The sequence below is a fragment of the Microchirus variegatus genome, assembly GCF_963457635.1.
Source record: "Microchirus variegatus genome assembly, chromosome: 19".
NCBI lineage: Eukaryota > Metazoa > Chordata > Actinopteri > Pleuronectiformes > Soleidae > Microchirus > Microchirus variegatus.
In genome coordinates this window covers 9,830,690-9,844,942 of record NC_139820.1, presented here as the reverse complement: position 1 = coordinate 9,844,942, position 14,253 = coordinate 9,830,690, and the positions used below count along the sequence as shown (strand labels likewise).

Sequence of the window (14,253 nt, the reverse complement as noted above, 5' to 3'; positions counted from 1 at the left end):
GAACAGTTTCTGTAATTAAACAGACTAACTTTTTGCGGCTCTCAGCGACACAATCAGCGGTCATCAGCTGCTTAAAAAACACCTGCGTGAAGATGAGCAGGTGTTTTGAATGCCACCAATTAAGCTTCTTCTTCTTCTTCTTGGTTTTTAAAGGCGGCTGGCCACCAACATCATGGAGCATTACTGCCGCCTACTGACCCGGGGTGTGGGGGCTCCAGGCTCCATTCTCAACTCCTAAGTTTCCTCCTTATTATATACATATACATAATATGTATATTTATATACATATAAACATATATATATATATATATATATATATACACACACACACACACACAGGTGTATACATATATATATACATTTTATGTATATGTATATATATATATATCTGTGTGTGTATACATATTTAAATAATTAGGATATATACATATACACATATATATATATATATATATACTGTATATATACACACACATATATATATACATACCATATCCATGGTGTCTTTTATTCTGAAAAATTGCTGTTTTAGCGTAAACATACAGGAACAGGCACTTCCCCAAAACATCCCCAAACATCAATATCCACATATCAACAGAAACTACTACAGCAAACAATGTAAACAGCATCAGTGATTTACCCCACAGAGCACAAGGAAGGTCATGTCCTTCCATGATACGATGCAATGGCACCATCTTGTGGCCAAAGCAGAGCACACCACAATGGAGACTTCACACATGCATTTAAAATGCAATTCTGTGGTCCATCCCTTCAAACAAAAACACACACATAAACATATCATGCTAAGAAATATACGTAACAAGCCCCCCTCAGTATGAATGCTCATACTAAGCCCCCTCATATATGCCTGCCTGGAACCGGCCCTGCCTCAAAGTATACATTTTTAGACTTTATGGTAGAAAACAAATAGTTCACTAAAGCATCAATAAACCAATGAACAGCATCATCAGTTGTTGGGCAAACTTTTTAAGTGTTAGGGTTGCCATGAAAACACACAAAACTAATGATGATTGGTGACATCATCATCAAGGACATTTACAAAGTGACCCCAAACTTTTGAACCGTAGCGTATCACGTTTATGTGCATCAGTGTCCAGGAAGACAGTTTAATTAAATCATCTGTGTGACCACTGCATTATAAAATACCACTGGTGGTATATGTGGGTAAAAGCATGCGGGTGTGTGTTTTTTTTCCTCCCCCTGAGCTCAGCTATTCCCCGGTCTCCAGCTGACTGCTCAGCTGCGCCTGTCGCATACTGCAGCGCAAACTGTTTCCATATCTCACACTGGGAAGTTTGACATTAAGACCCCCGGTGCAGGGGGGGGATAAGTGTGTCCCGAATTAGCGAGGATGCCAAGGCGAGCTGGGTCGTTGCCAAGGGATGTTGGGTGTTGCTGTTATGGGCTGGGTTTCTGCAATGTAGCATGTTTTGCATGTCAGCGTCTGTGGTTGTCTCAAACTACAACCCTAGAAACAAACACACACGCACATTAGTGGACAGCCTTCTAAATGAGGACATAATGTATTGCCCGGTTAACCATCACAACTAAATACCAAACCCTAACTCTTAACCTAACCTTAACTGATATCTAATTCAAGCCCGAACCCTGAAACCAAGTTGTGACAGAATGCGACGGAATGCACACAATATGTCCTCACTTCCTGTGGTTTGTAAGTTCTGAAGTCCGCCTCACCTTAACCTTAACATCACAACTGAATCCCTAACCCTAACCCCCAAAAAGCCCATTTGAGGGGTGTCCTCACTCCCTTAGGTTTCTGAGCTGTTTGGTCCTCACAAAGCTACAAATACGAGAACACACGCATGTTTGCGCAGCATACATGTAGTAGTGAGGACACTCATAGACATAATGCATTCCCTAGCCCCTTACCAAATACCTAACCCTAACACCAAGTCTTAACCCTCAAAAAAGCCCTTTAAGGGGTGACGGAACGTGAGCACCAGTCAAAAAGACCTCACCTCCCTTAGGTTTCGGAGTTTTTGGTCCTCACAAAGACACCCATACAGGATCACACACAGCTTTCATAGTGAGTACACTCACAGTCATAATAGATTCCCAAGCCTCTTACCTTAACCATAACATCACAGCTGAATCCCTAACCCTAACCCTCAAAAAGCCCCTTTGAGCGGTGTCCTCACTCCCTTAGTTTCTCTGAGTTGTTTGGTCCTCACAAACCCATACAAGAACCTTCCATCTCAGCTAAATGTCTCATGAAGTTTGAAAGATGCAAGGTGCTTTTCTTTGGGATGATTTTGGTCGATGCCAGGGACGAAGAATCAGAACATCACAGTCTCTGTTTTTGACTTTCAGACCAGAGCTTTGCAAACTCCGGACGTTTGTCACCAGAAAATTGTTGCAAAACTTCCAAGGCCCACGCCCAGATTTTCTCTTTGACAAGAGCGGAGTGAAACATTAACGCAAACCAAACCAGTTGACCATGAAGCCCTACGTAGCATTTAGGCTGCTATTTTTCCCATTAATCTGTCGAAGAATGTGCAATATAGAGTGATTTATATCCTTTTTTTAAGCACAACCTAGGCAATTTGATTAAAAATTGTGAAAAAAAAGTAATATAATTTATAATAAATAATAAAAATCCTTCCAAGGATAAACAAAGGAGGGTGTCACATTCAAGTGGAATTCATATACTTTAATTTAAATGTGTTTACTCCACAGTTACTAATATATGGATTTATGGAAAAACAACAGTAAATTCGCTGCTGCCACACATTCTGCATCTGACTCAATGATGGTAGACAGGAATAAAGAATGACTGCTTTCATTTTTGTAACACGGCACACGTGGCTCGTCCCTGCAGAGGGAGGTGTGTGTGTGTGTGTGTGTGTGTGTGTGTGGGAGGGAGGGGGACATTCCTTCCATTCTTGTCCTTCCTGAGGAAAGAGGGAAAGCATCAAGCGCACACGACTGCCGATGGCGGGAGGAGGGTATACACCCGTGTAAGGTTATTCACACATCCGCCTGTTCTTTTCAGCTCTACAGCCATCAAGCCCAAAACAGGCTCAACCAACCATATATATATATATATGTATATATATATTGAAATATTGGGCTAAACAATGGCCCTAACCGTAACCAGCTTTTGACCCGCCAAGACGTTAACTTGTGTCTGATTAAACCTTACCTTCCTTTGTGGGATTTGAAGTGTCGAATGGAATTTCGCGTGGTGGTGTTTGTTGTGGCTCGGTTGCCAGGTTTTAACGTAAGCCTGCAAAAGCAGTGCAATGTAAACTGTCAAGTCATTGTGGCAAACGAGCAACTGAGACCATTAAAGGAGACATATTATGCAAAATCAACTTTTTTAATCATTTGAATACTAATATTTGGGACTGCGGAGGCCCTATGAGTAGGCAAAGTGTGAAAAAAGATGACTCACTTATGTTTTTGTGGTCCGCCTCAGTCTAAGTACAGGAGATAAAACAGGCGATGTTGACTTCCGCACTCATTGCTACGTCACAATGAGACATTCCTGGAATTGTTGTCTCGCAGAGCTCCGCTTTGTCCCTAAAAAACGCGAGAGTGCAGGCGAGGGCAATATTATTCGGAAGTGCTGAAATCCGTGAAGTGTTCTATTCTTGGCTGCACAGTGCAGCACAGAGTTCTACACAAACTTCCAGCCTCAGAGGATTTACATTTTATATATGACGGCAATGTGCCGGCTAGAGTCGGTAAATGATGGCTTTTCCAAATGCTAACTGCTGTTAGCTGCTGGAGCCTCAGTGACGCTTACGTAGCTTCCTGTGTCTCATTTGCATTTAAAGAGACAGGCACTCAAAAGTGAGGGTTCTGAACAGGGCTGTTTTGTGTTTCAAGGTGCTTCATCCTTAAGGTATTTTGACAAAAGTCATGTCACAGACATGTTCATTAGGACACCAGGGAACTAGGTCAACTTGGAGAAATAGGGTATAATATGTCTCCTTTAACTCACCCGGAAAATGTTTTCTTAAATCAAATGAGAAATCGGCTTGTTTCCACTAGTGGAGGCGCCCCCTGGTGGCTACTTGCTGTTTCCGTCGTACTTGATTGGCTTCACTTTTCAAACTGGAGGATTTAAAAAAAATGAAAACAGTCAAAATGAAGCACAGGGCAAAGGACTGTGGTTTATTTTCTGTAAATATAAAGGCCCTTAGAACGCAATAGCAAAACACACACACACACATACACAAAAACTTGGTACATAAAGACTCACAGAGCTGCATAGTGTAACGCTTCTGTCAGAAGACTCCTATTTTTACAGAAAGCTTTTTACAAAGCAAACTTTCATTTCAAGAATGATCACGCAAGCAGTATCGTTATGAGAACAGAAAACGAAGGCACAAATTCAATTTAGCTTCATCATCCATTCTCACACATACACACACACGCATGCACGCACAAAAATTGTTCAAAATGTCTTGTCCGCTGCACGGCAGAAGTAAGTCTGCGGGAGTAGTCTATAGAGACGGAGGCCTCCTCATCTGTGTGACAGATAATGTCGCTCCGTAACCGCACAGTTCCAGCTGTGCTGCGGTCTCTCAGCGTGCGTCTATCTGACACGGGTTTGCGCCGTCTTCCTGTGCTCTGACGTACACATTCAGGAAGTCCTTGTAGCGAGGCGCACAGCCGAGCCAGGCTTCACCGAAATGGACGGAGCCAGTCAGGAGGTACTCGCTCCCGCCGGGATGGACGGCGCACTGCGAGGGAACGTTGACGCGACCGCTCCACGTCCGCCCTCTGGCGCCGCTCCGAGCGAACACGCCGCTCTTCTGGCGAAAGAGTCGACTCAGCGTCACGGCGTTGTTCGTCCCGGACACCACGGCCGGAAAGAAGCCACTTCCGGCTACAGAGGCAGGGAAGGCAAAGGAAAAGCTGCATGAGTACAATCATTAATTAGGCTTAGCAAGTGATCACTCTAGAGCTATTCTCTTGTGTAGTTACCAAAGTCACTGGTGCACACAGCCATGAGGAGCTCTTCGTCCGAGCAGGGTTTACAGGAGACTGTAATGGAAATGGATGATTTTACAGGATTTACCGCATTTAACCACATTCATTCAATGACCTAAACTCATCTCAATCTAATTATTGAGCAGGATTACTAACATTTCCACTGTTCCGAGTATAACACTAGTGATCGTGGCGACAGTGTGGATGCCTCGAAACAAACCATTTTCACATATTCTGGTCCTGTGCATCATTGATACCATTTTGGCAGGAGGTACTATATAACACTTTGCAAACCGTTTTTTAAGACAAATATTCAATTTAAATGTATATCATTTAAAAATATATAATTTATTTGACTTTATATTTGGGTGCCATAGCATCAAAAAATGACATTCTAATGTAAAATACTCACTGTCTGTGTGGACCTGAAAAATAATAATAATAATAAAATAAAAATTAAGCAAACAAAAATTGAGGATCTACAGTGATTATTACAGTGGCCCTGAGGTGCAAAACACAAACCCAAAACGCTAAACGCAAATCACAAAACACAAAACACAAAACACAAAACAAAGAACACAAATGCAAATCACAAAACACAAACAACTATAACGCAAAACAAACAACAAAAACACAAATGCAAATCACAAACCACAAACACAAAACAAAAAACACAAATGCATACCACAAAACGCAAAAAACACATATGCAAAACAAAAAATGCAAAACAAAATGTGTTTTGTGATTTGTGTTTTGCACCTCAGGGCCACCGTACATATACTATGTCATTAAAGTTAAAACTATACACCGGAACAACATCACCACTGCTGAACAAAAAAAAAAAAACCTCCGGGGGAGGCAGCGGTATCGAAACCGACAAAACTCTATATCTTTTCTCTCCACAATCTGTTTCACCTTTCGTCTGCTTCCTGTGTCTGTGAGTGTTTGTGAGACATGAAAAGAACCACAGAGAGTATGTGAGTGAGAGCAGCAGGTGAGGGAAGAGACCTCATCACAGAATTACCCTTTGACCCCGTCAGCTATAAAAACAGCTATAAAACGCCTTTCCTCTGTCTCACACAGCCATCCCTGCTCTCCACCACGCTGCTTTACTCACGCGGGTGGCCTCCCCCCCAAAAAAATCCCCCCCCCCTCTTTCAGCAGGGACCAGGTCGTGATTGACAGCTGAAAGACGATTGGCTGACCCTTTGCGCTTGACCCTGACAAGATCTCTTGATTGGCCTGCTTGTTTTCACAAGACTGTCTGAGACACAGTCGGGTGACAAGGAGAGGAAGTGGGGCGGGGGGGGGGGGGTGGGTGAGGTGTCGAGGGCAGCATGAAGGTGAGATGAAGAAGCAAAGGGTGAGACAACAACGTGGCCTGAGGCACACAAAAGCTTTCTTCTCTTCACACTGCGTCTGTCACATTCACTTTACGTCACACAACACACAGCAGGAAGGTCAACGAGCAGCAGCACCTTATGAATGATAGCAGGGACCATTGAGCCCCTTGAATGTTTAATGAATATAACATTAAATGAATCAGAAATACACTCCATACATTGTTAATGTGGTAAACGACTATTCTAGCTGCAAACGTCTGGTTTAAATGGAATATGTACATAGGTGAATAGAGGCCCATTTCCAGTGTTCTAATGGTACATTGTGTTTGCTAATTGCTATTGGATGATTAGGAAACCCTTGAAAACCCTTGTGCAATGATGTTAGCACACAAAATCTTGTTTTTCGTCATTCTAAATTGTTAATACACTATTTTAACATGCACTAAATTGTAAATCACTGCCAGATAGTTAGAAGTAGTTCCAGAAGTTATTCTGGAAAAATGGGAAAAAAGCACTTTCTCACAGGACATTTTCTGGCTCTTTTATGGTTAAAATAAGCACAGAAAAAAAAAAGTTTAATTAAATGAACAAATTTAAGGCATTTAAGGGAATCCACCTCCAGTAAAGCCATTTGTTTACTTGAAAATAAATAAATAAATTTTTAATTAATTAATTAATTAATTAATTAATTAATTGATTGATTAATTAATTAAACAAACAAACACATAAAAAAATGAATAAATGAATAGATGAATGTGCACACGTTCACTTACCAACAGCAGGTTGCAGGAACGGATGCATGTGAGCCCCGGGCCCCTGACTGGGCACCAGCTCATACTGAAAAGCCGTAATCCTGCGGCTAATGTCAGTCTGTGGGGTGGCCTCCACAAACAGCGCCCCCTCTGCCAGGTTGAAACAGTGCACCGTGCTCAGAGCCTGGTCCCTGTCGGCCACCAGCAGCCTCAGATCCCCAGCACGCTCCATGTACACGTTAGCACCCTGAAATAAGGAGGGGCCAGAGGAAAACAGTCATTTCTGACCGTTATTTTACGGAAGAGGATTAGGGCCACACAGGAAAATTTGAGTTCTGACTTTAAACTTTAAACTTTAAACTCAGAATGCTGACTTCGTTAACGTTAACACGTGTTAATACATGACGCGTTTCCATGACGACTGTGCGGAAAAAGACGCGTGTGACGTAATTTTTACGTGATTCCCTATTGTTAAAATTAGTCTCTAAAGTAACGCTAAACTTATTATTTGTAGTGCTGCTCTTTTCATTTAATAAACAGACCGCTTCAGTTTGACTGTAGGTGTGCTAACGGCGCTACAGGAGCTAACGCAGCTAACTGAGCTAACTGGTAAACAGTGCCTGGACTCCGGTGTCGCGGCACGTAAACGTGACGTCACAAGCATCTTTTTGCGGTCAGTCGTCATGGAAACGCGGCGTGCGTTAACCTAGTGACCAGCATTAACATACATATATATATACACATATATATACACATATATACATACACATGCATATATATATATATATATATATATATATATATATATATATATATATATATATATATATATATATATATATACACACATACGCACACATATACATATATACATACACACAAATATACATACATACATACACACAAATATACATATATATACACACACATATATACATATATATGTATATATACATACATACACACACACATATATATATATATATATATGTACATACATACATACACATACATATATACAAAAACGAAACTGTTGACATTTCATCACTGTTTATACCCAACCTCTTATAAAGTGCAGGGAATGGCTTCCCATATTTCACACACGTTTGTCAAGGCTTTTTTTTTTTCTTTTTGAATATTTATTATTACCTACCTGGGAGTAAGTGCGGGGTTTGATGCACACGTGGAGATCTGCCACGTGTCCCGACGATGACTCAGTGTTTGGCCGCAGGTTGACAATGATCGCCCCGATGGGATAAAGCCACTCCAGAGATCCCTGAGAGCAGCGGAGGTAGACCTGCTCCACATCTCTGCGATGAGTCTCGTGGCTCAGACCACTACAGGCGAGAAGAAGAACAATTGTTGTTTCAGTTTAAGATGCTGCAACATCCACAAAGAGCCTTTCAGTTTGGACTGATGGGGTCCAAGGTCTGACACGCTTCCTCAGCACCGAGAGCTGACTGAGCTGTTAAGTTGTTAAAATTCTACGGTGGGCAAAACTCAACAACACAAAGTGCAAAGTGCAGTCTTTCATTATTTATGACTTCATCAAAGTAAGGGGACTATTTGCCTGGAAACAAGGAGATTCCTGTCATCACAAGTACACTTTGAAATCTTAAAAAGGGAATACATTTAAGAGGCTTTAAGTCAGTGGTTCTCAAACTTTTATATATATTGAGCTCAACGTAACACCATCATCTCCAGGGTTAAAATATAGCGGCGTAAAAAGGTCAAGCAAAGTCAGCTACGGACCTTTGACAGGAGGCAGATTTATCCTCAATAAGATCATTTGCTCTCTTATCATCCTCCTCTTCCTCACATATATAAATATATTCGTAATATTATGAGGAAAAAGTGTAGTATTACGAGATTTTGTACCATTATTTAATTTAATTTGACTATTTAATTGCTCAGTGGCTCTCATCTTGTCGCAGCTCATCGTTTATGCTTGATTAATAATGACTTAATTCTCATTATTATTATGACTTTTTTCACATAATGTGACAGCTTTTTTTTTTTTTTTAATATTACGACTTAATTCTTGAAAGATTAAATCATTTTTTAAATGTTCAGTTTGGCTCATATACTCCGGTGTACATACCCTGGTATATACAATATTTCCACCAGAGAAAGCTTGCGTACCGTGACTTTAAGCAAAAGCTTCTGCCTGAGCCAAAAATGAACATAACTGTCCAAATCATTTCACTTTCTCATGACTCATGGAGCAAAAATAGATTTTACACAGTATTTTCCAAGACATTGTGAGTAATTTAACCAAAACAAAAAAGTTGTTCTTTGTTTCCCTCTTCTCGCATTTGAAGGAAACGATAAAAAAAAAGTTGTAACATTTCAGGTTTGAAAGAGCTTCGCTTTCTTCGACACCCATAACAACATCATCATCAGACCGATCACGACTCCTTTGTTCGGCTTCATCCTCCTCACCTTCCTCGCCAGCTGCACTGGTCACTGGAGTACTGAGCCAGCGCTCGACACAGGAGCACAGCTGCGATCCAGGGCGCAGCCCACGGCCGGAGCATGGTGCAGTCCCAGCCGCAGTCCCAGTCCCAGTCCGCCCGCGGCTGCTGTCACCGTGTCCCGCACTCGCCACGCCACGCCACGCCACGCCAGACCAAAGCAAACTCTGCAGCTGCGGAACCGCAACGATCCGGTCAAACAGTATCCCTCCTCCAGATTTCGCTCCAGCGAGCGCGCGGCTGAACGACTCGGTTCAGCCGAGGAGAAGTCTGTCTGCGCCACAACACATTCTGACAAGGCGCTTGTAAAAGAGTGGTGAGGTGTGACCGTGTGGGTGTGCGTGTGCGTGCGTGTGTGTGTGTGTGTGTGCGCTCTGCAGAGCAGCACACAGACTGTATGGAAAGCCGATAGGGTCAGATATGAGTGGCAGCTATCGCATCTTTCACTTTAGTTTTCATGATTTTTGATAACATTGTCACTAGTAATGAATAGCAGTTTGTTTTTTGCTTTCATTACCTTTTAAAAAAATAGAATAAAACTAATAATAATAATAATAAGAAAGTTTAGATTAAAACTACCTCTGTTGCTAAATAATTAATTAATAAAACATTTTTTTTTTCCCATTTTACTTGTTTTTGTTTTCCCTCCAGAATCTATCATATTAACAAGATGACTTTTTGAATCATATTCTCAAGGTTGTCGATTCGTATTCATGTTGAATGAAAAATATGAACTTATCGGCTTTCCATATTAAGTTAATGTGAGGTGCAGTTCATAACTGCATCAAGTGAATTTTTATATTTAATTTAATTTATTATTTTACTTTTTTAAAATCATTTTTTCAGAACAACTTTTACTGCGTGCGCACTGCGCGTCACATCACTAGAGCAGGGCGCGTGCCAGCAGCTGACCAAGTCTGAGTGACACACGAGCGCTCGCACCAAAACCACTCCCACGTGCTCCCAAGAGAGAGAAAGAAAGAAAGTGAGCACTAAGTTCTTGTTTTCTTTATCATTTAAAACACAATCAACCATTTAAAAGTCCAGTGTGTAACTTTTGGGGTTTATTGGCAAAAACTAAACGGAAGAGTATTAGGGCCACATGTAAAATAAATAAATAAAACAGCATGAATCCTGAGATTCATTCAAGTAAAAAAGCAAATTGAAAACATGCAAAAAATTACTCCTTTGGCTTGTTTATTGGATGAATAGAGACTTAAGGGTGACATGATGATCATTTAAAGGGCCACTTCACCCTAAATTGTTATTTTTTTTTACTAATTTCCAGATAAATGTGTGATGTGATCACCAGACATGTGTCTCATGATGTCTTAATGTGTCATTCCCGAAACAAGAGAGGAAGTTGGGATTGAAAAAAAGATGGATGTCAACGTCACTTCCTTTGAAGAAAATAAATTCGTGAAATTAATTAATTTAAAAAAAATCTAATTTAATTCTGTACTAGAATGTGAATTAAACAAATACAGCAGCATCACAATTTAATCTTATTCTTAACTTGACCAAGTGGGGTAAAAAAAATGGGTGAAACAGCCCTTTAATTGTACTCATATTCCTGCATTATTCTCTCTCTCTCTCACTCCTCCCTCTCCCTGGAAAAGAAAAAGCCCCTGAACACAACACAAAGTCACACATGTGCTCTAAACACCCGGAATGCTTCCAGGGAGGTTTTCCCGTGAGAAAACAGTCAGAACTGTGAGCGTGTTACCGACTCGTCACATTCCTCTGCACTGCCAGAGCAGCGTAACGCATCTCATGAAATACCGAAAAGAGAGTAGGCATCCGACACTGCTCTTCTCGTCCTCTCCTCCCACTGAATAACTCTCTCTCTCGTACTTCCAGTGCCAGGATTGTTTAATGAAGCCTGTTCACTGACAGGCGACGTCCAGGACTCAATCTCACATCTCATCTCAGGACCATTTTAAAACCAAACACTTTGTTGGTTGTCGGGTAACTGACAATATTGTCAAATGATGTACAAATGTACGCTTCATAATAAAAGTAGAACACAATACCTTTATCAGTTGCTTATACAAAACTTAGTAGTACCTAGGTATTAGTCAACTTTTTGGTTGCCAGGTTACGACAAAAGATGAGGGACGACAGAGGATCTGGACCAGAAATCCACTCATCAACAACTTATTAAGCATTTCTTATATAATATTCATTAATTTATCCTGCACATGAGGGTCACAGCGAGCTCTGGGACCAATTCCAGCTGACATATATATACGTATATATATATATGTATATATATATACATATATATATATACATATAAATATACACATATATATATGTATATAGAAATATACACACATATATATGTATATAAATATACATACACATATATATACACACATATATAGTGGCAGCACCCATAAAAAGTTTTAGAAGTGAATACTAATGCTAAGGTGTATATATATACACACACATATATATATACACATATTTATACATATATATACACACATATATATATGTACACACACATATATATACAAATATATATATATATACATATATACACACATACTTATATATAAACACATATATAGTTTTCCCTGCCTGCCCCTGTGCTGCCACTGTATACATATAGACGCTCCCTCAGTCAGGCTTTATACTATCGTGTGAAGAAGCTTGTTTTCAGATGAAGGAAATAACATCACATTGTTTTCTGAAGAGCAAACAAAGGCAGAATAATATCAATATCAAGGTTTAACTCACTCCGTCTCACCTGTTCCATTGTATAATGCACACGTTGCCCTCAAGCTCCTAAATTTAAAACAGGTTCAACTTTTAACCATTAACACAATAGAGGCCCAAAGACCTGTGGGTCACAGAGGCTGCCCGAGGTCACCGCCTGAGCTGCCGATGTGCCTTCTGACCTCATGTGCTCCTTCGCTGTGTATGTGAAGCATTTACAAGGGCAGCAGAGCCTCTTATCCCCCTGAAGTCACCTGGCTCTCCTCAGGCAGCCCGACACGAGGAACCATATTCCCTCACGAAGCTGCACGCACGCCTCGATGTCCTATTTCAACCCTGGCGACCTTTATTCCTCATCACTTCTGAGCAGCAACCTTTTCATTTACACGCGGCGAGCAACCGAGCAGCTGCGGATCTGTTGGGGAGGTTTGAGGGGATAGTTCAGCGCGACCCCTGTTCTAGCTCGACAGTGAGCAACGGTTCTACAGCCGGAACAGAGCCGGAAACAACTGGAGAACGCCAGCGTCTCAACAACGAATCGATAAAAATCGATTACTAAAAGCGGTGGCAACGAATTACGTTATCGATTTGTTGAGTCACGCGATTAATACGCCACTCGTAGGCGCGGAACTGTTTACAGACACCGACCATGGATGTTCACGCCTGTTCATGCGCGCCCACAGCGAGCCTTCCGCGCGTGGACAACAGTGGAGCGAATAAGTGGTGCGGGAAAGCTAGAGTGTGAGCGACCACAGCTTGTATTTTGGACAATGATCCAATCGACCGATTAATCGATTATTAAAATAATTGTTTTTTTGCAGAAATAAAAGTGCTAAGTAGAACCATAAAAGGTTCTTCGGCTTGTCCTCAGAGGAGAACCCTTTTTGTAACCCTTAGTGTTACCATGAACCCTTTCAAAACCATTTATTCAGGAAAGGTTCTCTGGATCAAAATGGTTCTAACTTGAACCATTAGTGTTACCAAGAACCCTTGAAAAACAAAGGGTTCCAGGTAGAACCTCAGCCCTTGTAGAAGGACACTTTTGGAACCCCTGTTTCAGTGTAGTGGACAAACACCAAAACATGAGACGTTGAATCGAAGGAATGCGCTAACGTTCCAGGTGAATGGAAAACGCCTTCAGCTCCTGACCCCGGTGAGCTTTCTTCACCCAAACACACGACACTCTTATCTTTTTGTCATTTATCAGCTGAACTGCCAGAGAACATGCAGCTGTATCTCTGTGTGTGTGTGCATTTCTTCTACACACACACAGGTTTATTTGACCAGCGAGGTCAAGCAGGCACCAGGGTCAGGGTCATTCACTGTGTGTGTGTCATAGCTCCGATGTCTGCAGAGAGATGGAGTGTAAACACCGAGTAAAGCTCTGTTTACTCTCCTTCTGAGTCTCTTTCATAGATTCTCCATTAAGAGTTCACTCCGATCACCGACCAAGTGCTTCATCACGAGGGCTGAGTGGGTAAAGAAGACAGGAAGCATTAGGCTAAGTGTGGTCTCGCGTAAACAACTCAATTTCATACGTTGCATTATAAAATGGGCGGAGCTCGTGCCTTTGTTGGAGATCCATCCGAAGTAAGGATACAACCTGTAGTGACATATAAATAAAATTAAATGGGTTTTTAATAATTTGGTACCTAAGAAATGGTGACAAGCTGTGCCAAAAGAGAGAACGCCTAGACATCTCTTTACTAAAACCTCTGTTATTTCACTCTGCTTCATTTTAGCAGCATCAGACTTTGCACAGCTCATGTCCACATGTTGTTACATGGCCTCCTTGTGTTTTTAAGCTCCTACTGCATATTTTAAAGGTGATATTTGCTTTAAAATGCAATATTTTTTTAGGTGAGAGAAACAAATCCTTCATTTATGCTGTGTTCCATGTACATTTACTCTGACACAGTGGCATCTACAGTGAAACTTACACCTCTGGTGGAATCTCACAAGTGCTATCTGTATTTT

General features: G+C 41.2%; 1 protein-coding gene across 1 annotated transcript; it reads right to left on the bottom strand.

Moving 5' to 3' along the window:
- Positions 1–4,150: 4,150 nt before the first annotated feature.
- metrnlb (meteorin like, glial cell differentiation regulator b) lies at positions 4,151–9,937 on the bottom strand. Its single transcript, XM_083906008.1, has 5 exons — positions 9,521–9,937; positions 8,232–8,415; positions 7,100–7,325; positions 4,978–5,037; positions 4,151–4,879 (listed from the first exon to the last, which is right to left on the bottom strand). Exons 1-5 carry the CDS (start codon positions 9,613–9,615, stop codon positions 4,575–4,577), a joined length of 870 nt encoding a protein of 289 aa, XP_083762134.1. The 5' UTR covers positions 9,616–9,937; the 3' UTR covers positions 4,151–4,574.
- Positions 9,938–14,253: the final 4,316 nt, after the last annotated feature.